Source organism: Oryctolagus cuniculus, chromosome 11 (genome assembly GCF_051225735.1).
Source record: "Oryctolagus cuniculus isolate XC-2025 breed Fujian yellow rabbit chromosome 11, ASM5122573v1, whole genome shotgun sequence".
NCBI lineage: Eukaryota > Metazoa > Chordata > Mammalia > Lagomorpha > Leporidae > Oryctolagus > Oryctolagus cuniculus.
This window is the reverse complement of record NC_142877.1, coordinates 38405434-38431585: the sequence shown is the minus strand read 5'-3', so window position 1 is coordinate 38431585 and position 26152 is coordinate 38405434. Positions and strand designations below refer to the sequence as shown.

General features: G+C 38.9%; 1 protein-coding gene across 17 annotated transcripts in view; it reads left to right on the top strand.

Moving 5' to 3' along the window:
* Positions 1-26152, top strand: part of TASP1 (taspase 1) — a 361007-nt gene that overhangs the window by 94581 nt on the left and 240274 nt on the right. For 12 of the 17 annotated variants that reach the window (XM_089307335.1, XM_070052094.2, XM_070052098.2 and 9 more), the window contains 2 exons: positions 20098-20217; positions 25541-25619. In XM_089307335.1, coding sequence (XP_089163461.1) covers positions 20098-20217; positions 25541-25619 — 199 coding nt within the window. The remainder of the gene's footprint in view (positions 1-20097; positions 20218-25540; positions 25620-26152) is intronic. The other 5 variants (XR_016215997.1, XR_011380008.2, XR_011380009.2 and 2 more) reach the window with 1 other exon arrangement.

Here is a 26152-nt window from a genome sequence, read left to right as displayed (position 1 = left end):
CCCATACTTTACATAGTAGTCCCCAACCATAAAAATGACCATGCATTCTAAAACCCTGCAAAGTAGTCTTTTTAAAAAAAGTTTATTTATGGGGGCTGGTGCTGTGAGGCAGTGGGTTAAAGCCCCAGCCTGCAGCACCGACATCCCATATGGGTGCTGGTTTGAGATGCGGCTGCTCCTCTTTCAGTCTAGCTCTCTGCTGTGGCCTGGGAAAGCAGTAGAAGATGGCCTAACTTGGGCCCCTGCACCCACATGGGAGACCTGGAGGAAACTTCTGGGTCCTGGCTTCAGATCAGCTCAGCTCTGGTCATTGTGGTCATTGGGAATGAATCACTGGATGGAAGACCTCTCTCTTTCTCTGGCTCTACTTCTCTCTGTAACTCTTTCAAATAAATAAAAATAATTTTTTTCTAAAAAAGTTTATTTATTTATATTTGAAAGGCAGAGTGACAGATAAAGATCTTCTGTTTGCTGTTTCATTCCTCAAATGCCTACAGCATCTGCATCTGCATCCGAGCCAAACCCAGGCCAGGAGCCAGGGAGCTCCATCTGGGTCTCCCACATGGGTGGCAGGGACGCCAAGTGTTTGAGCCATCTTGTGCTGCCTTTCAGAGCGTGCCTTAGTAGAAAGCTAGTTTGCAAGTGGAGGCAGGACTTGCACCCAGGCATGTCAATATGGGATGTACGCATCCTAAGCAGTGGCTTAACCTGCTGTACTACAATGCCTGCTTCCAGAGTGGTCTTTATGGCAAAAAAAATTACGTTTGTTCCATGACCTTTAAAGATTTTGGTTAAGAGTTTTAAAAATTCTTGCTGTTGATTATAAATATTTAGGGAAATGAAAATAAAAAGTAAATAAAATGGATTTTTTTGTCATTTAAAGCATTAGAAGCATTAAGAAACTTTCATTCTTTGTAAAAAAACTTACCAAGAGAAGTTTGTTCTTTTTGCCTTCTTGATATATAATTTATGATGTACAGTTGAGCCTACTTTTGACATTGTGCTGAATTTTCATGCTTCTTTGAAATTCTGGATCAGCTTTCAACATTTTATCCGTTATGCTTCTAATGATATAAAAATAGCTCCTGCAGTAACTTTAGTTGCCATTTTTGCTAGCGTCACTTCCTTCAGGGTATCTTTTTCTTTCTTGTCAAAACTACCTTCCTTGTTTGCTTGTCCTTGCTGTATTCCTCTGGCTGTATACTTCAAGCCTTGAATGGTGGTGGTGTCCAACATTTCCCACTGCCACTTATGTCTTCTGTAACTCTGTGTGTCTTTCATTTCAGTTTCACTTATCATTTTTTTTGTTTCTTTGTTTCACTCTCTTTGAAATAAGTTCCCTCTTTTGATAATCAATTTTTGTAAAATATGTAGATTTATCACTGTGAAACAAAGAGGCCACACAACCACATGCTTTGCTGTTTGTGCATGGTGACACATCACTGATAGACTTTGAAAGACGTGTCTGTTCACATATCATGAAGTGTGTCTGATGTTTGTAGTGGTTTGTGAACTAAGAAGCTAGTAATGGAGTTTATACTTTATGTGATTACTCACTGAATATATCATGGTACCTGAAATTTGAACCATGTTGTTGGGGAACTGAATTTTTTTTTTAAACTAAACTGTGGTAACTGAAGTGTATATGAATAGGCAGTGAGACTGTGTTTATGACATTTCCTTCAATCTGAGTTTTGCTGACCACACATTCATCACGCAGCTTAGCATGCTTCTCTGTCTTCTGTAATTTCTGCAAATTGGCATCTACATTTCTGGAAAAAAAAAATGCCATGGCCTCTTGTTATTAGAGTACTTAACAATAGCTTCTTGTGGTATATGTGATGAAGTGATTACCTCTTTTAAATAAAGTTTTGCTATTGAAGGAAAAGGGGGTAGTTGTGTTGGTGCTATTCATTATCATATTTGAAAGGTAAACCTTTCTTTTGGAATGAAGTGGCTAACTCCTTGGAGTTAACTTGCTATAGTTGGCTTATGCCATGGATTGACTGAGTAGCTACATGATTGAAAGTTGCTTATTAAAAGAGGAGACCCTACAGTGAGAAGACAGATTCAATACACATCGTAACCTAGGTTTCATAAATATCACTTTCAAGCGATAATCCTGGATATGATCAGAGGGGACTCTTAATCTTTGGAATATTGAATGAAGTTGGGGGCATTGTTTGATCTCAATATTTTTGATGTTCCAAGCCTCTTTCTCTTCACTTTCACAAGCATATTGTCTAAATAGTTTCCATCTCCTTTGCTTTAATAACAGATTTTGGAGTTGAATGTACATATTAAGTGATTTTTTTTTGCCTCCTCTCATCACTTTTGTGATGTAATTTAAGTTTTCAATTAATTTCATTGGTTTTTAGGTAAAGCAGGATTTATTTAGGACAGTAAAATGAAAGTTAATCAGACCTTTCCATTGATTGTTCAATATCTAATGAACAAGTTGAAAAAATTTTGTAATGCTTTTGGTGTTCTTATACTATGTTGTGGATTCAAAACCACTCTAAAGAGATGCTACAACTTTTAATTTTGTGCTCCTAAGCCACCTCACAGAGACATCAAATTGGCCACATGTTTCAGAAAGGAAATGTTGGGCCTTGCTTTGTGCGCTTCATATAAATATGTTCTATTCTTTTGAAGTATATTGTGGGTAACATTTTTCCCTTTTATTCACCATCTTGAAATTATTATGTAAACGCTTAACTGTATCATACTAAATCACTGTATTCTTTGGGTGAGAGGTAGGTTAAGATCAAAGAAAATAAATGCACAAAAAACAACATGTTTTCCTCAGATTGTTCCATTTGTACTTGTGTACATATCTGTGCATTATGTGTTCAGGGAAAAGAGTAATTAGTCTTTTCTAGAAATTCACTTTGCTTCATCTAGAATTTTGCGTGTTTCTCAAGAAGATGATTAGTACATGGATACCCAAATAAACAGAAGCAGGAAACTTCTAATACTTCCCTACATAAAGATACTTTACATATTTATGTTTTTTCCACTTAGCTGAAAATTCATCCTATGAAGTGTAGCTATCTTCTGTTTGAAATTATTCCATTGAATTTTATACTGTATTTGTATCACCTAAGACTATCTTCATTACTGAATGAGCTAGAGATTTCATATGTAAATTGATAAGTAGGTCAGAAACATAATTAAAGGTTTTGCTGGATTGCCACTACCTCATGAATTTGTGTAGGTTATGCAGCCTGAAAATCAGCATTTCTTTCCATTATAACTTGATGGGGATTCTTTAAATGTCTCTAGTTACAGTACTTTGTCAATTCAGGTCTGGAGCTTTCAATACTTGAAGACTGGGCAATGTATATTTGTTCCTGCTTCAGGAATATCTGCTAAGTTCTCATGTAAAGATTCAGTAGCTATTAGGTTGGATTTTTTCCCCAAGTGTTTTTTAAATTTATACCAAGCTATACCTTAAATTTGTATGGGTCTTAAAGTTATGAGCAAAAAGTTATGAAGCAAAAAGTCCAGGTTAACAAATCTTAACTACTGTTTTTATTTTGTAATGCAAGTAGCCTGTGGGTTTTCAGGATACATGATACAAGTTGACAGTAAGTATTGTCAGCCATAGTAATTCTCCCTCATTTTTTAGTATTTAGCAGGTCGTCACAGTTTCCTTTTGGTTTTTCATATTTCACAAAAATCAACTGGGGGGACAAAAGAGTATTCTTTCATTATCATTGGAATAGTTCTGGCTGATCTTGTACCTATGTAATATGGAGATTATATTGTAGCTTTCCTAACAGGAAGTACCTCCAGTGAATGTAATCTCATTGATACTACACATAGAAACCTTCTTATCTGGAAGTTGCATCAAGCTGTGGTATTAATTAAGAATATCAGAGTCTTAAGGCAGGACTTTAAAATATGTCTTCATATGATACCAAATGATATGACTCTGCACTGATGACCTGAGTTGACCCATCACGGAAATGATGATGCTGGTGCATGTATAGTTACAGAAGCAGAATAATCCAGTGCATGAAAAGACAAAGTACGTGCACATGCATGCATACACATGCAGATCAATTGCAAGATATTTTTGGATCAGAAAACATCAACCAGTGCTTAATTAGGTTGAAGGAAAACTATTTAAATTTGTAAAGGCTTGATTGGGCTATTTCTTCTCTGGTCAGGCTTCAAGATTTTGAATAGGTAAATGCTACTGAAGGGGTGGAGGAGAGAGGATAGAGTGTGAGATGAGCTCTAGTCATCTAAGAGTTGTATCTGAGTCTACTATTTTCTAGCTCAGATACTTGGGACAAGATTGAAACCTCTCTAGGCTTCAGTCTGCTCATCAGTAAAGTCAGTTTGTGAACCAGATGATTACACCATGGCCATTTGAAGTCGATAATCCTCTCACGCATTTTTGTTGGCAGCATGGAGATGGTCCACATTCTCTTGATTCTCTCATTAAGGGATTCTTTCTTCTAGTGGGTCCTAAACTTGGTTGGCCATTAGATTCATTAGGGTGTTTTAAAGCTACTGATTGATTCGTAGCCTCTATTGTAAACACACTGAATCAAAATCTGTTGGGTCAACATTTGCGACATTGCTTTGTTCTTCCTGATACGTGACGGTGGGCTTAGAAATCATTGTTTAAACAAACATGGAACATTCTAGAAGAACTGGGAATTGCATGATTGAATAACATTGCATGCAGTCTTTGCTCTCCTCCAACTGGATAAAACTCTTGTTTGAAAGCTGTAGCTCTTTTTCTCTGCTCCAGGACTTGTCTCCAGGTAATTTTCCCTGTTCATAACTGACAGCTCCCTCAAGTCAGGGTCCCTGCTCTTGGTGTTTCCTTTGTTGAGCAGAACACATTAGCCACTATTTAATGAAATTTTGTTTAATTGGATGAATCTAAGTTTATATTACCCTACTTTTTTTTTTTAAAGATTTTATTTATTTATTTATTTATTTGAGAGGTGGAGTTACAGACAGTGAGAGGGAGAGACAGAGAAAGGTCTTCCTTCCTTGGTTCACTCCCCAAATGGAAGCAACGGCCGTATCTGTGCCGATCCGAAGCCAGGAGCCAGGTGCCTCTTTCTGGTCTCCCATGCAGGTGCAGGGACCCAAGCACTTGGGCCATCTTCGACTGCTTTCCCAGGCCATAGCAGAGAGTTGGACTGGAAGAGGAGCAGCTAGGTCTAGAATTGGTGCCCACATGGGATACCGGCGCCACAGCACCGACCCTCCACTACTTTCATGTTTCAACTGTTCCAGCTACCTATTTCCACACGTTCACTCACTGACCCATCATACCCTAACTCATCCCATCTGAAATCAGATTTCATCATTCTGTCTGAAAGACTACAGTAGCAGTCTAACCCATCTGCCCTCAACTACTGTTGCCCCTCAGTTCTCCACCCAGCATTTGCTGAGTCATTTAAAAGCCCATCTTCTGCTTTAACTCTGTATTCACTTCCAGCTGCTCCTAAGAATAAGGTTTAAACTCTGTAACAGAGCAGGTGCCTTCCTCTCCACTCTTTTGGTATCTCATTCTTACTCTCAGTCACATTGTTTGCTAAGATTCTTCTTGTGTCAAGGCCATCATGCTTATGATTCCAGATACAAGGATTGTTGACAATCCCTTTCCTCTCTCCTTCTCTCATGTTAAGCTATTATGCCTTCCAGTTGTCTCTCTGTCATCAATTGTTAGTATTTGATGTCTTTCTCTTTAGATAGAGTGCGTGGTCTGGGAGGACAGGAATTATATCTGTCTTGTTCATCATGTTTTTTTTTTTTTTTACTTGGTATATGATAAATGCTGAAGAGACAAGGGCTTAATGAATACATGCAGCAATCATTTTTTTCTCATTTATTTTACCATCATCAAGTCTATGGTGGCATGAGCATTTTATTTTTTATCTTTACTATTGTCTCTAGAAACTGTGCCTTTATTTAGTTATTACTAATTTAAACATCTAAATTGATTATTATAATATAAATTTTGAAGTAGAAAAATGTTATTTAATATTAAGTCTCATAATCTCTTAGGATAAGTTTGAATCTATAAATTCTTCAGACGTACATTAGTCCAAAAATTATGCCTAAGTTTTAACAATAAATTTGCATTTGGAGATATAATGAAATAAAAGTGGTAGTTCATATTAAGTGTTACTAAATAATGTTAGTTTACTTCCTTAATATTTCAAATAATTTAAGATGATAGCTAAGTAAATAAGGGAAATGAGTGTCAGGAAATACTATCTTAAAAACCACCTACAATTTCCAAACTCTATTGAAGAGGTGAGTCAGGAAGTGCCCACAAGGGGGCGTGCTCATCTAGAGAAACTTGACCAAGTGCCTTTCCTATTCTGCAGGTAAAAATGCCTGTTTTACAAAACTGTTTCTAGACTATGACCCCCCCCCCCGCCCACCCATCCAGGAAAAAAGATGAACCATCTCCACAATGAGAACTCTATCCCTATTCATTTTATAGCATATGTTTACTTTGGGTGTGTGATTAAGCAGAGGGTAGGGTCTTATAGAATGGAAATGTGAATTGCCTTGCAAGTTCAGACAAATTTATGAAGCAGGTGATTGCACATTCCCTATGCTGCTCCCCAGCCCCCCGCCTGTGTTTACAGCATTTTCACTTTGTAAGCATTGTCATCTTTTCCATGAAGAAGTGTTAAGGTCTACAAAATTTCTTTTGTGGATGATTAGTCCAAAGGATAGGCAGTGCACCATTTTTACTGCTGGATTAATCCACATAGCCTGGGATTATGAGGAACTCACTAGCAAGTCTCTTGGAGAAATGCACAGGCTCTGTGTGGTGTTTGCATGAGAGACTGTGACCTGATATTCCCTTCAGTTTTTATTATCCTGTACTTTTTTACCTTTGGCCTCAGTGTTACCACCAGCAAACATTTATTGAATGCTCTTTATGATAGTTTTTTTTTTTTTTTTTTGACAGGCAGAGTGGACAGTGAGAGAGAGAGAGAGAGACAGAGACAGAGAGAAAGGTCTTCCTTTGCCGTTGATTCACCCTCCAATGGCTGCCACGGCCAGCGCGCCGCACTGATCCGATGGCAGGAGCCAGGTGCTCCTCCTGGTCTCCCATGGGGTGTAGGGCCCAAGACTTGGGCCATCCTCCACTGCACTCCCTGGCCACAGCAGAGAGCTGGCCTGGAAGAGTAGCAACCAGGACAGAATCCAGCGCCCCGACCAGGACTAGAACCCGGTGTGCCGGCGCCGCAAGGCGGAGGATTAGCCTAGTGAGCCGCAGCGCTGGCCTATGATCAAGTTTTTAAATAGGTTTTAGGGAGTAAATAGAGGATATGGTATGTAGGCCCCACCTTTTAAGTATTTGGTCCAGGAGAATAAATAATAAAGGAAATGAAGCCATTTGGTGTGTGCTAGAAGAGTGAAATCGTGAATGAGAGCTAGAGAAATTAACTGGATGGGTAAGTCACTCTGAGCAGTGATATGTTTCTTAAGCAGACTTTATATAGAGGGAGGAATTTAAGCTGGTTCTTGGTTAAAGAATAGGACCAGGAATCTGGGGGGAGAGAAAGAGAAGTCTTAGGTTTAGAGGCCTGAAAATGGAAGAGCTTGATTACCAGCAAGATTTGGGGGCCGTGCAGGAAGGCAGCCTAAGTGTGTGAGACAAATCTAGAGAGGAGGATAGGTAGAAGAGAGTAGGGCTGATTGGTGACATATGCTGTGTTTTAAGGTATTCAAAACAAAATATGTCACACCAATACTACATTTGTTAATCAAACCAAACTCTGGTTTTGGTAGTTTGTAATCCCTGGTGAGTGAATGTAACATGGTTTGTTTAACTGTCCACAGAATTTAATGAAGTAAAATAGGGTAAAGAGGCATTAAATCCACAGATGTAGTCCCCCTGAATTTCAGGCTACGTTTAGTGGTGCATTAACTCTTAACTGTACTTTGGATCAAATGTGCAGAATGTTTTCAAATATGTATAAACAGGAGCCCTGGTGGCTATTTGCATTACACACAGGATTTTGAATGTTGAAAGTCTCTGAAAACACCACTGAGGTTAATTTGAATATTTCATTTTCTAGATACAGTACTGTCATAATTAACTTAGATAGTATTTCATATCTTTAAATGTATTGGAGGCTCCTTTCCTACTCTTTGAATTCTTTAGTTCTACTTTCTAAAAAGATTTTAATCTATTGAGGAACAAAAAGAGAAAGGGTGTTTTTTCTTCCTTTTTGGTTTTTTAATATGCTTATATTTAGTTGTTATGTATTTATAATTTTGAATAACAATTTTTGTGGATAATTATATGGCCAAACAGATATGCTATACTTTAAAAAATCTCAGGTCAATAAAAGCAACTTATTTATTAGTAAAGTCAATGTCAAATATCAAATATTATTCTTCAGTCTCATGAGGGTTGACTTTAAAACCAGGTTAAGTGACCCATCCCAATTTTCATGGTGTTTCAGTGGCAGGAATGGAATCCAGATTGTCTGTGTTACCTTCTAGTCCTTTATCTGTTATTCCCCACTGCTTTAAGACTCAGTTCAAAGGCCATTGGAGCTCTGGTATTTAAAAGAAAAAGTGTAATTTTATCCAGAGAAGGTAAATGCATGCCCTAAAATGAAAGAAAGACCAGAGGTCCAGACCACGGCCAGGTGTTCCTAGAAAGAGCCAAATTGGACAAGTAAATTGAAAAAGGTTGCCTGCTCTTATAAAGAGACTTTGTAGCTGTCTGTTTAATTAGCAAGGACTTAGCTTGCTTATTTATGTGCTTTTTAATTTGCCCAGGTAATGAATTCATATCCTATTAGTGAATACATTGGTTGTGTGTTTTTCTATCTCTCCTTAAAGTACTATCCATATGCCTCCAGGAAGTAAAATTACTAAATAATCTTGATACTCTCCTTTTCTCTTGAATACGTTTCCTAGATGGTGATGACTGATTATAGAAGGTGCCCTGCTCTCCAGTTGAAAAAAAACAAAGCTGAAACTAAACTATAGTCTGGGTATTACTTATTAGAGCTTTTAGGAAGTCAAGAAAATTTGGAATTAAAGCAAATTGAATTAGCCAAGAATGAAAGTCAAATGACCCCTGGGGATGAGAAGGCAGTCAAGAAGTGTTATCAGAAGAAAACATTAAATAAGGAATATGTGACCAATATCATGATATATAATTCCTTTATAGAGAAAGTGAGAGGCTTAGTGTTTGATGGTTAGAGCCTTAGAAGTTTGTTTCAAATAGTAGACCAAAGGGCATGGAAAAACTTCTAAAGTTAAGATTGCTCTCATATTGTGAGAAATGAGTCAGGACTTGAATTTGGTTATTGTGGGGACCAGACAAAGATTTTATGAGAGTTGTTTAGTGATGTGAAAGGACTGATTTAGAAGTGACATTTCAGAAGCATTACATTTAAGGAAGTTGTAAGTATGAAATAACCAGAAAGAAGCATGTGAGGTAATAGGAAAACTGTATTACATAGGCCGAGTTTGTATTATGCATACAAACTGAACAAGATGCATTTTCAGAGGTCATGAAGTTGTAGTTACTGATGAGGTTTAATTTACAAATATTAATTTCATGAAACTGTTATTTGTTGCTTACAGGCGCATGAAGGGCAAGAGAAGCTGCAAAAGGTCCTAGAACAAACCCATGTTATGTTTTCTCTGATCAGGAAGCATACCACATGTTTAACGGGATTTAAAAACACAGGAGTCTCACATGTGGTTAAGAGGTGATCCAGGAAACTTTTGAGTTATTTGAAGACCCAGGACTTGAATATGGGCAGTATTTTAATGTTTACGGTGGGAGTAGGAGATAATGGCAGAAAGTGACATTTGTGCTGGACAAATGCAAATGAGGCAGCGAGGCCAGTATCCATTATTTAAGAGATCCATGGCTAGTGTTAGAGGAGAAGGCAGGAGAGAGGGAGTGGCCTTTGCTGAGAGGTTGACACATAGAGAAAATTATTGCCCATTACATGGAATTCAGTCACTTAATTCACTCAGCAAGTAGTTTTCTCACGAAATCAACTTTGCTTTTTTAAATCTCTATTTAATACTTAACTTTTTGACCGGCGCCGTGGCTCACTAGGCTAATCCTCCGCCTTGCGGCGCCGGCACACCGGGTTCTAGTCCTGGTCGGGGCGCCGGATTCTGTCCCAGTTGCCCCTCTTCCAGGCCAGCTCTCTGCTGTGGCCAGGGAGTGCAGTGGAGGATGGCCCAAGTACTTGGGCCCTGCACCCCATGGGAGACCAGGATAAGTACCTGGCTCCTGCCATTGGATCAGCGCGGTGCGCCGGCCGCGCTAGCCGTGGTGGCCATTGGAGGGTGAACCAACAGCAAAGGAAGACCTTTCTCTCTGTCTCTCTCTGTCCACTCTGTCAAAAACAAAACAAAACAAAAAAAACAAACAAAAAAAAACAAACAAAAAAAACTTAACTATTTTATCTCCATTTTCTTTGTGTTCATCTTGTTCTGAAAATTCTTAATTGGATAGCCAGCTTAATTAATTTTTGTTGCCTTTCTCATGTCAGCATTTTAGGTATAAATTTTCCTCTAAGTACTGCTTTTACTGTATCCTACAAGTTCCGAAATGTCATTATATTTTTATTATTCATTGTGCATTTTTGTTCCCATTTGGATGTCATCATTCTGTTAACTTTCAACTTTTCCATATCTTCATGCTTTCAGTGTATCTGTTATAAATAACATGTAGTTAGGTTTAAAAACCCACTCTGACATCCCAGTAAGACATTAAAACAGTATCAGTTTGGATTTACTTTCAGGTCTGGCATTTTATGTGCTTTCCCATTCCTTCTTGCGTGCCTGAATGTCTTTCTTGGATTGCTTTCCTTCTTTTTGGAGAGTATTGTTTGTTTATTCATCTATCCATTCAACAAGGATTCATTGAGTGCCTGAAGGTATAAAGTGCTTTTCTAACTTCTAATGTTGGATTGGGCTTTTGGAAATTTGACTGTCATTTTGTTGTAGGAGACTTTTCTATCTGGTTCCTTTCCTTTCTCACTGATTTCCTGGGGATCTGGATTCTTGTTTTCTATCAGCTATGCAAGACTTGAGACATTTTCTCTTCTCTTCTTTATTTTGTCTATTCTCTTTAGTTAAATATAGATTAGACCTTCTCTCCTCCATATCTTATACTATGTTGCTCGTATTTTTCATCATCTCTTTCTCTGTTTGCTTACAATTAAATGTGTGTTAAATATGTGTCGTAAAAATAGCAAAACTTGGAAAATTTGTGTGTAGTCTGATGCTTTGAATTCTTTGGTGTGTTCTTTAGGATAGTATGTTAGATTATTCCAGAAACTTTCCTTATGCCCCTTTATAGTGATTGCCTCTGGCTATCCCCAAGACAACATTTTTTGGTCTCATTCTTTCTACCATAGAGTAGTTTTATCAATTATAAAACCTTGTATAAAAGGAATCATGTATTGTTTGCTTTTTTGTGTCCAGCTGCTTTTCCTGTGTGTGAAAGACTGTCCATATTGTTGTACATACTACTATTTCCTTTCTATTGCTGAGCAGTTCTTCACTACTAATTATATCATGATTTGTTTGCTTATTTCCCTGTAGGTAGATATTTGGGTTGTTTGTAGGTTTTGGCTGTTGAAAAGAAAGATGTGACCATCTTTGACAGTCTTTTTGATGTATTTATTTTGATGTCTAGTAAGTAAATATATAGGGATTTAGTTGTTGGGTCATAGGTAGATTCATATTTAATATAAAATTTAAAATTTTGACTTGAAATTATAAAATTAATATTCAAGACAAATAAACCAATTTATATATTCATAATTATACTTTTAGATGATTTTTAAAGTTTTTGAGATATATTCTATATGTATTTGTATGAGATAAATGCATATCTATTTAATATTGTCCTAAGGAGCTTGTCAGAGTTATCATTCATAACTTAATTTTTATTTCAACTCTAGTATATCCTAGGTTTACTGTCCTCACCTGTGGTTCATTCTGAGTATCAGTTAAAAATATTAATTAAGTCACATGTGAATAAGAATTAAACTGATTTTAAAGTTGCATAAAACTACTTTTATGATTTTATTTTTCTGTTACAATGTACAAGTCATGAGTATGTTCTTGCGATCTTTGCCATCACTTACACCTGCCCCCTTGATATGCACACTGAGGCTTTCAGAACAATTCCATTTTAAATTCCTCTTTAAATTCCATTTTAAAGAGAAAAATCCCACAATCTATTATTTGAGAGAGTATCTTAACAACTAAGATTAAACCATTACGTATTCCATCTTTAATGCCTCAAACCTCATATCACTGTGTGGGAGTTCTACCAGTTGGAAAATACTGCCATTTGTTGTCTTTAGAGTGTTTAGAATTTTTAGGTAATTTTTTTTTGACAGGCAGAGTTAGACAGTGAGAGAGAGAGACAGAGAGAAGGTCTTCCTTCCGTTGGTTCACCACTCAAATGGCCGATACGGTCGGCACACTGCGCTGATCCGAAACCAGGAGCCAGGCGCTTCCTCCTGGTCTCCCATGCAGGTGCAGGACCCAAGCACTTGGGCCATCCTCCACTGCACTCCCTAGCCACAGCAGAGAGCTGGGCTGGAAGAGGAGCAACCGGGACAGAATCCAGCACCCCAACTGGGACTAGAACTTGGGGTGCTGGCGCCACAGGCAGAGGATTAGCCTAGTAGCCGCAGCGCTGGCCCTAGGTAATCTTTTAGAACTTTGTTATGATATGAATTTATAATGAAAGCTCTAGTCAGAATAAATATCCTTAAAATGTGGCTTACCCATTTCATTTTTATTTTAGGCTGAAAAAGTTTCTGTTAATTCTGGTGAGTGGTTTAGGAAATAAATCATGTAAAAATTTTTATATAGTAAATGATTACATTTTTTTCCAAATATGTTCAACACTAATTTGTATAGTACTGCAAAGATATTTACCATGTACTTACTAAACCAAGAAAATGAAAGATTCAGAATAGACATCTTGACTATATGTAGTTTATAAGAAACATCATTTCTTGTTGTTGAGCATCAGAAGGTGATTTTCTAAAGGGGAAGGGAAAGGTCATTGGGTGTTCTTGTATCCAGGTTTTTCCTGGATCCAGCCAGTCCAGATACATGTTAATAGATAATTCTTGCTAAATTATTCTTTGTTTAAACACTTTGGATCTTCTCCAGCCCATAGTGGCCCTATTTGTTGGGGACTGATTTGGAGACATGGGCATAGAACCAGGTCCAGATCTCCTGTAGCCACAGTCATCTTCTGTGTTTGAGAAATTCAAAGATGTTCAAGATCTATTGTGACATTATTGTATGCCATGCAGGGTGTATGTCATTTGCCTTCTCAAGTGGAAGCCCATGCCAGATTTAATGTTGCTCTGAAATCTAACAAAGATATTTTTATTTATATCAAAAGGAGAGTTTGGTATATCAAAAGGTATATTTCCATCTTTATTATCATATTAGGGTATTGCCATGATATACCAGTTATAAACATGAGATACCAGTTTTATACATTTGGAATTTATTCTTGTATTTTAACCATTTGCTGTTTGATTATTTTGTACATAAGAATGTTCAAGTGACTAAGATAAGTGTGAAAGATGGTGCCTCTTACAGATTTCATTTTTAGAGAATAGGTTAGAGGCTTGCTTTTCTGATGGGAAGCACCATAACTGCTTTAAAGGATTTATTCCTTATAAAGTAGTTTACATACATTATTTAGTTGAGCTTTTACAATCAGTGTATAAAAACTGTTTCTAATTTGGAGCAGAGAAATAAAATAATGACTACTAATTTATTGGTTACTTCAAGAAAGTCTTATTTCAGTGTTTTCTGTAATACATGCAATATTTCTGCCAACTTTGTGTGTTTGTGTTTATCCTTAAGGGAACTATATGCAGTTGCTTTTTAGTCACAATTTTATCACAAATGTAATATGAATAACATGTTTCAGCCAAGGACAATAGGTATGTGTATCTGTGTGGTGCATTTATTTTTAAGTATTTATGGAGTGTAAGAGTGTAATGGTAGCTCTGCATAGTAACAGTATTGTGTGTTTTTCAACCTTTCTAAGATTTCATTCCTGTACAAATGAGCTCTGTGAAATTATTATAGGCGAAATACCAATGTTTATCTTTTAGTCAATTTATCTGCACTTCATAAAAATGCTTAAATATTACTTCATCATCTTTAAATTTGCTCTGCAGTATGTGAAGCCTGTGAACTAATTCTTGAATATTTATGAAGTAATTCTGATTTTTGCAGGTGTTGTAGGTCCTCTGGACTATTTAGCTTAATTTGTAACAGGATTCTCTATTTTTTACATGATTTTTCATTTTTGAAAACCAAGTTATAGTAAATCCATCTATGTATAATCCAGGTATACAGACATTAATTTTTGTATCTTTCAAGAGGAGTTTGGTTAAACATGAGAACTTTTATTGTTCACAGTATTCTGACTGAAATGCTAGGAAAAATTGCTTTACAGCTAACATAAAGACTACCTCGGCTGGCGCCGCAGCTCAATAGGCTAATCCTCCGCCTAGTGGTGCCGGCACACCAGGTTCTAGTCCCGGTTGGGGGGCCGGATTCTGTCCTGGTTGCCCCTCTTCCAGGCCAGCTCTCTGCTGTGGTCCAGGAGTGCAGTGGAGGATGGCCCAAGTGCTTGGGCCCTGCACCCCATGGGAGACCAGGAGAAGCACCTGGCTCCTGCCTTCGGATCAGCGTGGTGCGCTGGCCGCAGCACGGCGGCCATTGGAGGGTGAACCAACGGCAAAGGAAGACCTTTCTCTCTGTCTCTTTCTCTCACTGTCCACTCTCCCTGTCAAAAAAAAAAAAAAAAAAAAAAAAACCTCAAAAAGTTCATGAAAAATGGAATTAAAAGATAAGTCAATTTTTATGTAAAAACTTTGAAATCTGTGAATGGTTTTTTTATAATATGCATGTTATTGAACTTTTTTAAAGACCCTAAATGTGCATGAAATTTTTTATTGTACTAGCATAACCTTATCTTTTAATTCCATTTCCATGAACTTTTTTGTATACCATTGTGTATATGTTACAGAATTGCAATGTAAAATTGATTTTTAGACTCATTAGAAAGAATTACAGTTGCAATTTGTAAATGAGAATTAATACATTGAGAAGAGTTTGTTTTTAAGATTTCATTTATTTATTTGAAAGGTAGAGTTACAGATAGAGAAGGAGAGACAAAGAGGAATCTTCTGTCTTCTGGTTCACTTCCTAATGGCCCCAGTGACCAGGGTTAGGCCAGACCAGATCCAGCAGCCTGGAACTACACCTGGGTCTGGCAGGTCCCCAAGGACTTGGGCCATCTGAGGCTGCTTTCCCAGGCACATTAGCAGGGAGTTAATCAGAAGCAGAGCAGCTGGGACTCAAACTGGTGCTCATATGAGATGCTGGTGTCACAGGTGGCAGCTTAACCCTTTGTTCCATAGTTCCAGCTCCAATTTTTGAGTAGATTTTAAGCTAATTATAAACATGATCAAGTATGTAAGGCAATGTATATGTTAATGAGCTTGATGTTGCCATTCCACAGTATATACCTGTGAAAACATTATGTTGTACACTATTAATACATACAGTTATTGTTTTTCAATTAAAAAAAAACTTTAAAAAAAGGAATGACCTTCCTTAAGTGTTCAGAAGGTAAAATATGATGAAAGCTGTATTTGATTATTCACCAGAAGCACTGATTCCTCTCTGGAAAGACAGATTAAGACAGTTACTTTATATGTGGGTAGACTAGGGAAAAGTGTGTAAAACTTTCTAAAGTTTTATAATAAAGAATAAAGGCAAAAATATTGGTATATATCTCTCAAGAAAAACATAACACTTTCCAAAATAATCATTAAAATCATTTCTTGACTTGTTTGTTAATTTTTTTGGAAAATTTATTTTGTAGTGTTTATTTGTATGAAAGTTGTCTTTTCTTCTAAAAAATGTAAATAAGATCAGCACTTTGAAACACTTTACAGTTTGCCTGATGTAATATGATAGTGGTATATGCTGTCAGTTGATTGTTAAGATGTTAAAACTTAAATCTTTTTTTTTTAAGATTTATTTATATGAAAAGCACAACTAGAGAAAGAGAGAGACAGACAGAGAGAGTGGGAGGGAGATCTTCCATCTGCTGGTTCACTTCCCAAATGGCCTCAGTGGCTGGGGCTGGGCTAGACTGAAACCAGGAACCAGGAGCCTCTTCTGGAACATTCACATGGGTGCAGGGACCCAAGCACTTGGACCATCCTCCTATGCTTTCCAAGGCACCTTAGCAGGAACCTGGATTGGAAGTGGAGCAGTCGGAACATGAACCAGTGCCCACATGGGATGCTGGTGTTGTAGGCACTGGCTTTACACATTCCATTACAACTCTGACCCTAGAACTTATAACTTAAATATTTTATGCTGGCATTATGTTAGTCTTTAGATATTTGTGCCTATAGTATTACTTGCCTCGGGATGAATGGAACAGATATTTGGTTGATAATTATACCATGGAGTAGGATGCTATCAGACGTTGTTTGTTAAAGGGTGGTCTGTGAACCAGCATCAGCATTATCCAGAAGGTTGTTAGATGTACAGTGTTGGCCAGTTTCCAGACTACTCCATCAGAATCTACATATAAACAAATTCTTCAGATGATTTTTTTTAAAGATTTATTTATTTATTTGAAAGAGTTACACAGAGAGAGAAGGAGAGGCAGAGAGAGAGACAGAGGGAGGGAGGGAGAGAGGGAGAGAGGGAAAGAGGGAGAGAGAGAGAGAGAAGAGGTCTTCTGTCTGCTGGTTCACTCCCCAGTTGGGCGCAGCAGCTAGAGCTGCGCTGATCTGAAGCCAGGGGCCAGGAGCTTCTTCCGGGTCTCCTACTTGGATGCAGGGGCCCAAGGACTTGGGTCACCTTCCACTGCTTTCCTAGGCCATAGTAGAGAGCTGGATTGGAAGTAGAGCAGCTGGGACCCAAACCAGCAACCATATGGGATGCTGGCACTGCAGGAGGCGGCTTTACCTGCTATGCCACAGAGCTAGCCACACTCTTCAGATGATTTTACTCACATAGAAATTTGAGAAGCCCTTCTATAGAAGATCAAAATCTTGACCTCTGGACAAGGAACAGATGCTTCTCTACCTGAGGTTCCAACAACACAAAGAATTAGAAGTTGTTTATTGGCATAGTAAAATGAATGTCGACCTTTAAAGTAATTACTGTTATGATTATTTATCTTTTCTGGAATTAAGATTTTTCCTTTCTCACTTGAATGGGCAAACTTGGCTATTGTTACATCTTCCTTAATATAGTGGCAGTTTTTGTATTTGCAGATTTTCAGATTTGGAAAACAAAGTGGAAGACTGACTTTGACACTGGAGAGGCATGATATACATAATCACATATTGAACTTATTTTCTAACAGCAGGAATGCAGCTATATTGCATATTAATTAATGAATAAATATATCCTGATTGTCTGCCATGAACAGAATTGTGGTATTCGGGGGTATGGTCATGGACCCATTGGCTAGACTTCCTATTGCTTTGGTTAAAGCAGAACTTAAGGGGCACTTATTGCAGCATGGTGGTTAAGCTTCCCCAAATTTGCCTGCATCCTGTGTTGGTGTGCCTGGTTTGAGTCCTGGCTGGGCTTTCCAGCTAATGAATCTGAGAGGCAGCAGATAATGGCCCAAAAACTTGGGTTCCTGCCATCCACACCTTTCTTTCTCTGTTTCTCTGTGTCACTCTGTCTTTCAAATAAATAATAAGTGAATCTTTCAAAGAGATAGACAGTTTATGGCCGGCGCCGCGGCTCACTAGGCTAATCCTCTGCCTTGGGGCGCCGGCACACCGGGTTCTAGTCCCGGTTGGGGTGCTGGAATCTGTCCCGGTTGCCCCTCTTCCAGGCCAGTTCTCTGCTTGGCCAGGAAGTGCAGTGGAGGATGGCCCAAGTGCTTGGGCCCTGCACCCCATGGGAGACCAGGAGAAGCACCTGTCTCCTGCCATCGGATCAGTACGGTGCACCGGCCGCAGAGCGCCGGCGGCGGCAGCCATTGGAGGGTGAACCAATGGCAAAGGAAGACCTTTCTCTCTGTCTCTCTCTCTCACTGTCCACTCTGCCTGTCAAAAAAAAAAAAAAAAAAAAAAGAGATAGTTTATGATTAAAAATACCTGAGGCAGCCTAACTTGGTAAGGAAAGGAGGTTTATTTTGGCTCCTGGTTCTGGAAATGCAAAATCTAGGGGGCCTCATTTGATGGTGTCCTTGCTGGCAGACTCCCTAGGTGGCACAGAATATCACATGGCAAGAGACAAGGTATGTGTGCATTTATGTATTTTGGCCTCTTATAAAGCCATCAGGATCGACTCATGCCCCAACAACCTAATTCAATCTAATCCCTTCTCCAAGGCCAAACACAATTGCTTTAACTTTTCTAGCTCTTTGTTTAGAAAGCTAGATTTATTTGAAAGACAGAGGGAGAGAGATCTTCCATCTGCTGGTTCACTCCTCAAATGGCTACAACATCTGGCCCTGGGCTAGGTTGAAGCTAGGAGCCAGGTTACTCCATCTGGGTCTTCCACATGGGTGGTAGGAACTCAAGTACTTGAGCCATCATCCGATGTTTCTCAGGCACATTAGCAGGGAACTTGATTGGAAGCAGAATGACTAGGATTCAAACCAGTAGGAGATATGGCATGTCGGTGTCCTCTAAGTGGTGGCTTAGCCCGTTGCACTGCCCAGTTAACACTCTTTTAGTAAGATTTTGGGGATTAAACTTTTGAGTTTGGAGTGTCAAATATTCAAACTATGGCAGAAATATAGTAGTTAATTCAACAAATTAAGCTTTCTCTGTCAAAGTCAGCCCTGTATGAGCAATAAACTGTATATGAGGGGAAATGGCTCTTGTTAAACTTGGGGTTGTGCCTGGCTGTTGTGTACTGGGGTTAAGGGTGTGGTCCAAGACACTGGGCCATGGTTTGAAACCCATTGCTTTAGTTTAATAACATTACCAACTAACATGGCTGCTGATTAATCCTAAGACCTATACTACCTCCCTCTTTTAATTATGCAACAAAAAATTTTTTTTCATGAATCCCCCCCATTGCCCCTTAATTTGTCATTTTTGTCCAGTTTCTTTCTTGCATAGCTGAACCTTGTGGGTAGCGTACAGCTGCTTGTAGTTACTAAGTGTAATATACATTAAGTGTGGGTCCTGTGATGAACATGGACATAAAGATGCCTCCTAGGAACATACGGCTTTCTGCCATAAAGTTCACAGACATATTATTGAAACAGCAGAGATGAGAGCTTACTGTAAAGTTTCTTACAAGCAGAAAATTATAAGAGAAAATGATAGCATAGCCATTTTTTCCAATTTAATTGGCTAAATGCATTGCTTTTTGAAGTTTTTATTAATTTTTTAAAGATTTATTTTTATTTATTTGAAAGAGTTACACAGAGAGAAGACGACACACACACACACACACACACACACACACACAGGTGGGGGGGATTGGGAGGAGATTTCTTCCATCCAGTGGTTCACTCCCCCGAATGGCTGCAACGGCTTGGCCCTGGGCCAGGCCGAAGCCAGGAATCAGGAGCTTCTTCCAGATCTTCCATGTGGGTGCAGGGGCTCAAGCACTTGGGCTGTCTGCTGCTTTGCCAGGTGCATTAACAGGGAGCTGGATTTGAAGTGGAGTAGTCAGATCTCAAACTGGTGTCCATATGGGATGGCAGTGTCACAGGTGATGGCCTTACTCTCTATGCCACAGTGCTTTATTAATAGTTTAAAAAGCTCATTTTCTTTTTCCTCTTGTATAAACACACATTAATCTTAAGGAGAAAAACAAGGTGTTATAGAAAAGCAAGGAGACATATTTTGTTCAGTGGAAAATATATTTTTACTTAAATAGGGTATAAATGGTGACTTAGCAATGGATAATTCGAGATTACTCAATGTTTCACTTCAGGAGTAGTTCAGATTCTGTTGTGTCATGATTATGCGGAAAAGTGCCATGCAGTTGTATCAGAGTATCCCACACTAGGCCTCGTGAATACCTGCCTTTTGTGCCTTCCAGGAAAATGACTCAGGCACTTTGGACACGGTGGGCGCTGTGGTTGTGGACCATGAAGGGAACGTTGCTGCTGCTGTCTCCAGTGGAGGTTTGGCCCTGAAACATCCAGGGAGAGTTGGGCAGGTAAGTAATCAATGTGTGTTTTTTTTTTTTTTTAAATTAATTTATTTTTTTGACAGGCAGAGTGGACAGTGAGAGAGAAAGAGAGACAGAGAGAAAGGTCTTCCTTTGCCGTTGGTTCACCCTCCAATGGCCGCCGCTGCAGCCGGCGCACCGCGCTGATCCGATGGCAGGAGGCAGGATCCAGGTGCTTTTCCTGGTCTCCCATGGGGTGCAGGGCCCAAGCACCTGGGCCATCCTCCACTGCACTCCCTGGCCACAGCAGAGAGCTGGCCTGGAAGAGGGGCAACTGGGACAGAATCTGGCGCCCCGACCGGGACTAGAACCCGGTGTGTCGGCGCCGCTAGGCAGAGGATTAGCCTAGTGAGCCGCGGCGCCGGCCAATCAATGGGTTTTAAAAGTAAAACATGGAATTTCCTAGCCCACAGTGTTTAAATAAGTAGAAACTCTTTTTTTCTTTAGAAAAAAAAATTAGTATCATTATTGCTTAATGTTTATCTGGTATAAATCATCAGCCATATCACTTTTATAGCTTCTTTCTTAAAAAACAAAAAAACAAACAAACAAAAAAACACCAAAAACCTATCTTTTATAGTAGTGTGGTTCTTCCCGAGCTTCACAGTCAGTAATTCTAGCTTCACTGCCTTTAACCGGGCACTGGCCTGGCTTTAGTAGACATTTAATAAATGTATTTATTTCCATTTTTTCCCTGTGTAAATGTCATTCTCTTTAGGAGTGAGCTCCACCTGATTGTTTTTGAGGTGGAAAAATGATTTCAGAGTTACATTTTTTTTCCATTGAAGGATCAACAACATTTTGACCCTGTACATCTCTCTCTGATGAAGCATTTCAGCCATTTTTGTAGAGTAATCAATATTTGAGGTTGCTACCACATGATACCGCTTAAGACATCAGAAATGAGAATTTAATTTATGTGAAATTTGTTCACTTCTTTACTTAATATCCTCTTTGCACCATCTCCAATCTTTAATTTTATACTGAGAATGAAATTTGATAGTCCATTTGATCAGCTTTCTGAATATAAACCAATTTGGTACATAATGGGCATAATAAATAATCTTTGAGTAAACAATGAATCAGACTCTCTACTAGTTGCAAGGCATGTATTTAAAGTCAGTTATTGGATCTTGGGTCTTACAAGTGGGGGTAAGGCTTGGTATACTTTGTGTCTCTCATATTTGAAGAAAAGTCAGTTTCACAGTTTATTTGAATATGGTGGTTATCAAATAGTTGAAGTACATTGATTCAGGTCATAGAGGATATATTTGCAAAACCCCAAGTGATGGTTCTTGATCAGCTATTTGTGTGGACAAGCCACTTACACTCCTAGGGAATTGGGGAAGAGATGAATAATTAATTTTGTGCTGTTCTTTCTCTACTGTACAAGGGAATTTATGGGCAAAGGTTGCTGAACATGTATATAATTTTTTTAAAGATTTATTTATTTATTTGAAAGGCAGAGTTTCAGAGAGGCAGAGACAAAGAGATTTTCGATCCACTGGTTCATTCCCCAAGTGGCTACAACAGCTTCCGAAGCCAGGAGCCAGGAGCTTCCTCCAGATCTCCCACGCGGGTGCAGGGGCCCAAGCACTCGGGCCATCTTCTGCTGCATTCCCAGGCCATAGCAGAGAGCTGGATGGGAAGTGGAGCAGCCAGGAGTCGAACTGGTACCCATATGGGATGCTGGCACTACAGGCGGTGGCTTTATCCGCTATGCCACAGCACCAGCCCATATATAACGTTTTGAGTTCACGATAAAAGCCTTTGGTCATGGTGTTATTCAAATTTTAAGATCCTATGTGTTTTTTAAGTTTGAAATAAAAAAATAATGCTTGCTATATTAGCTTTGGATGGTCTAGTAGAGAAGGAGAGAGAAAAGCTAACAGAGCAGCCTTCATTGCATTGTAATTCCCATAACTTTCTCACTGTTTTCTGTTTGTTTTGGTTAGCAAAATAACAATATAGCCAAGGATAGTTCTGGTCTATATTAGGGTATTACATCTAATGATCTTGAAACGATTCTGTCACTGCCTGTGGGAAAATCCTGGAAAAAGAAAAACTTCTGTAAAATGTAAATGCTGTTTTGCCCCACCTGACTACTCTATGAATGCATAGCTTGTGAGAGCGGGAACATAAGGGAAGGGTGTGGAGAAAAGATATAAAAATGCTTACAGGAAAATACAGTTGTTTATTTGGATTAGATTGCTTGGATAGAGCAGATGTAATAGGCCTGGAAAAATAGATGTATCAGATGGGAGGCAAAGAACAATTCTTTTTGGCAATCAGAATAGAATGAACCCCATACAAAAGCAAGTTATATCAAAGGCTAATTATTATTTTATTAATGTGGTGAAACAAGACACTTTTAAATACACAAATGAACTATTTAAAAATTTTAGTATTTTATGCTGCTCTCAACGTGTAATAGCACTGAAGATGGAGAAGTGACAATTTGAAATAGGACTTCTTTAACTTTGATTAGAATTTACAACTTGAGGGGGGTTGGTGCTCTGGTGTAGCAGGTGAAGCCGCTACAAATCCTGGCTGCCCTACTTCCCATCCAGCATCTCATATGAGCAGTGCCAGCATCCCATATGAGCACTGGTTCAAGTCCTGGCTGCCCCACTTCCCACCCAGCTCTCTGCTCTGGCCTGGGAAAGCAGTAGAAGATGGCCCAAGTCCTTGGGGCCCCTACACCCACTTGGGAGACCCGGAAGAAGCTCCTGGCTTCAGATCGGCCCAGGTCGGGCCGTTGTGGCCACTTGGGGGAGTGAATCAGCAGATGGAAGACCTCCCCCTCTCTGCTTCTGACTTTCTGTAACTTTGCCTTTCAAATAAATATGTCTTTTTTTAAAAAAAGAATTTCTAAGTTGAACATGAGAAAAGAATTACTGCATTTCACTGTCACACACAAATAGGTAGGTGAGTTTGATGGTGAAAGGTGTAGACTTTGGCTTCAGATAAAATTTTATTCTAATCCCACCTTCTCAATTACTATTCCTCTTTCTTTGAATAAGTTACTCATTTGAGCTCCACTTTCCACAATTGTAAAATGAGGATAACCAGCTATCTTGCAAAAGTTCTAAAAGATTAAAGTGACAGAATGCATTAGATTATGTATCATAGTCTCTAATAATAAATATAACTACTGTTTAAGTACCTTCTATGTACAACAGATTTCTTATTTTACATAATCCCATATCAACACCATGAGTTGGGTATTTAAACTGTCAGTAACAGTTTTTTACTGTCTACCATAATGGGAATGCCCTGTTCACATTGGCTGTACTTTTCAGAATGCTGTTGTCAGTGACAACTGGACATGGCCACTGAGGGTCACATGAATATGGTAGACTTTATTCCAGACTCTGAACTAATTCTCAAGAAAGTTGATATTTCCACATGAGGTAGTGAGATTGTCAGTAGCAGGAGTGTGTGGGATGTTTCATAGAGACTATTGGAATAAATGAATTCTAAGGTTCTTGTAAAATAATAATAAAAATAGAAGTATATCATAGCATGATAAACCTCTGGTCATCATTCTCATTATTAGCCAATTTGCTTTTCTTCAGAAATGAGCATTCAGAAAATAATAGGACTTTTAATGGAAGTATCTTTTTCTGCATTCGTCATTGTAAATACTGTATGTGTTGTTGTAACTTTTTTTTTAAAGATTCCTATAGAACTTCCTGTATTTGTTCCTAAATATTTTATTCAACGTGTTTCTTTTATTTTTAACCTTTGTAATGAATCCCACACATTGTTATTTAATCAGCCATTTATTTACTCATTGATACAGGTCATTTTCAGTTTCTCATTCTTTTTTTTTTTTTAAAGATTTATTTATTTATTTGAAAGTCAGAGTTACACAGAGAAGGAGAGGCAGAGAGAGAGAGGTCTTCCATCCTATGGTTTCACTCCCCAGTCGGCCGCAATGGCCGGAGCTGCGCTGATGCGAAGCCAGGAGCTAGGAGCTTCCTCCAGATCTCCCACAAGGACTTGGACCATCTTCCACTGCCCTCCCAGGCCACAGCAGAAAGCTGGATAGGAAGAGGAGCAGCCGGGACTAGAACTGGCGCCCATATGGGACGCCGGCACTTCAGGCCAGGGTGTTAACTCACTGCACCACAGCACCGGCCCCCAGTTTCTCATTCTCACCAAACATGTAGAAAGGAACTCTTGAGCACGCTTCCTTGTATTTTCTCTATGATTGCTAGCTAGAGTTTTTCTAACTCAGCTTCTCACTAAGGAGTGGAAAAGTTATTGGTTGTGATTTCCCTCCCAAAGAGAAGTCATTGTGGGTACTGAGGAGATGAATACAGACATATTGTAAACAAAATAGGAGTGATTGCCATAATCTTTTATAAAACTATACTAGCTTATTGTGTTCCTCGTGGTTTCAGGAGTATAAATCTGTTCCATCACTAACAAAGTGATTAGCTTGAACTGGCCTTTTTGCCTTCTTTCTTTTCATCTGGCAGAATCTAGCATATACTGGGTTCTTTGATATCAAGCTATTTGCAGTTCCTGTTAGGTTTACTCCAAGGGAGTCATGGAAAAGGTCCTCTATGCTAAGCCTCTGCAGCACCAGCATCCCATATGGGCAGTGGTTCGTGTCCTGGCTGCTCCACTTCCCATCTAGCTTCCTGCTGCTGGACTGGGAAAGCAGTGGAAGATGGCACTTGGGCCCCTGCACCCACATGAGAGACTGAAAGAAGCTCCTGGCTTCAGATTGGCCCAGCTCCAGCTGTTGGAGTCATCTGGGGAATGTACCAGCAGGTTGAAGACCCCTCTGTCTTTCTCTCCCTTTGTTAACTCTGTCCCTCAAATAAATAAATAAATCTTTTAAAAAGAAAGGAAGGAAGGGAGGGAGGGAGAAGGGAGGAAAGGAAGGAAAGGAAGGAAGGAGGGTTGGTTCTCCTGAATCGGGTTTCTCAGAGCATGACAGGAAAACCACCTGCATCCCAGTATCCCAAGACCCTGGTTAGTACTTATTCCCAGACTTCCTCCAGACACTTAATCGGAATCTCTGGGATTCTTTTTGGGCAACTCCCCAAGTAATTCAATATACTAAGTTTGAGAACTGTTATTGTAGGACAAACACATTGATTTCAAGGGGTCAGAAGTTTTAATAGTTAAACCTGTTTTTGGGGGTAGTTCTTGTTCAACATCTGGCATTATAACCTACACGTTACTCATTCTTATTAAACCAGGTTTTGTTGGATGGGCATGATTTTTGTCTTTTGTTGAAAACTTAAACTTGCATATGATATTTCTGAAATATTCTGTTTTTGTTCTTTTCCAGGCTGCTCTTTATGGATGTGGCTGCTGGGCTGAAAATACTGGAGCTCATAATCCCTACTCCACAGCTGTGAGTACCTCAGGTATTTGCTGCTTTCATGACCATTTTTCACAACTTCAGCTTTACCAGTCATTTAATGATTAAAAGCCATATTTTTGATAAATCTTAAGCATGTGCTAAGAGACTGTATAGACAAGAGAATTGAACCCATGAAAGATCTTTAGTGTTTGGGAGGTTGTAAGGATTGTTCAGCATCATCTTGCATATTCTTTGCTAGCAAATGTGTAAACCTGTATCCCCTGCCTGCTTATTGCAGCAGCCTCCCGACCTAGGTCCATTCCTTCCATCAGAGGAAAAATAGGATTATAAGATACTGGCCTATCAGGTGAAATCTAAACATGAATTAATGTTGAATCTAAGCCATACTTATATAATTGGTGAAAATTGTTTTGTAATATTTCATTTTTGAAGAAATGAGCATAATGTAACAATTTTAAGGTTAATTAATTTCTTATTCACAGGCCATGGAAATCTTGACACATATAAAGTTCACAAATTGGTCATTGAATGAAACTGTGGCCCTGTGTCTGTGGAAAAATTATGTTTATGAACAGA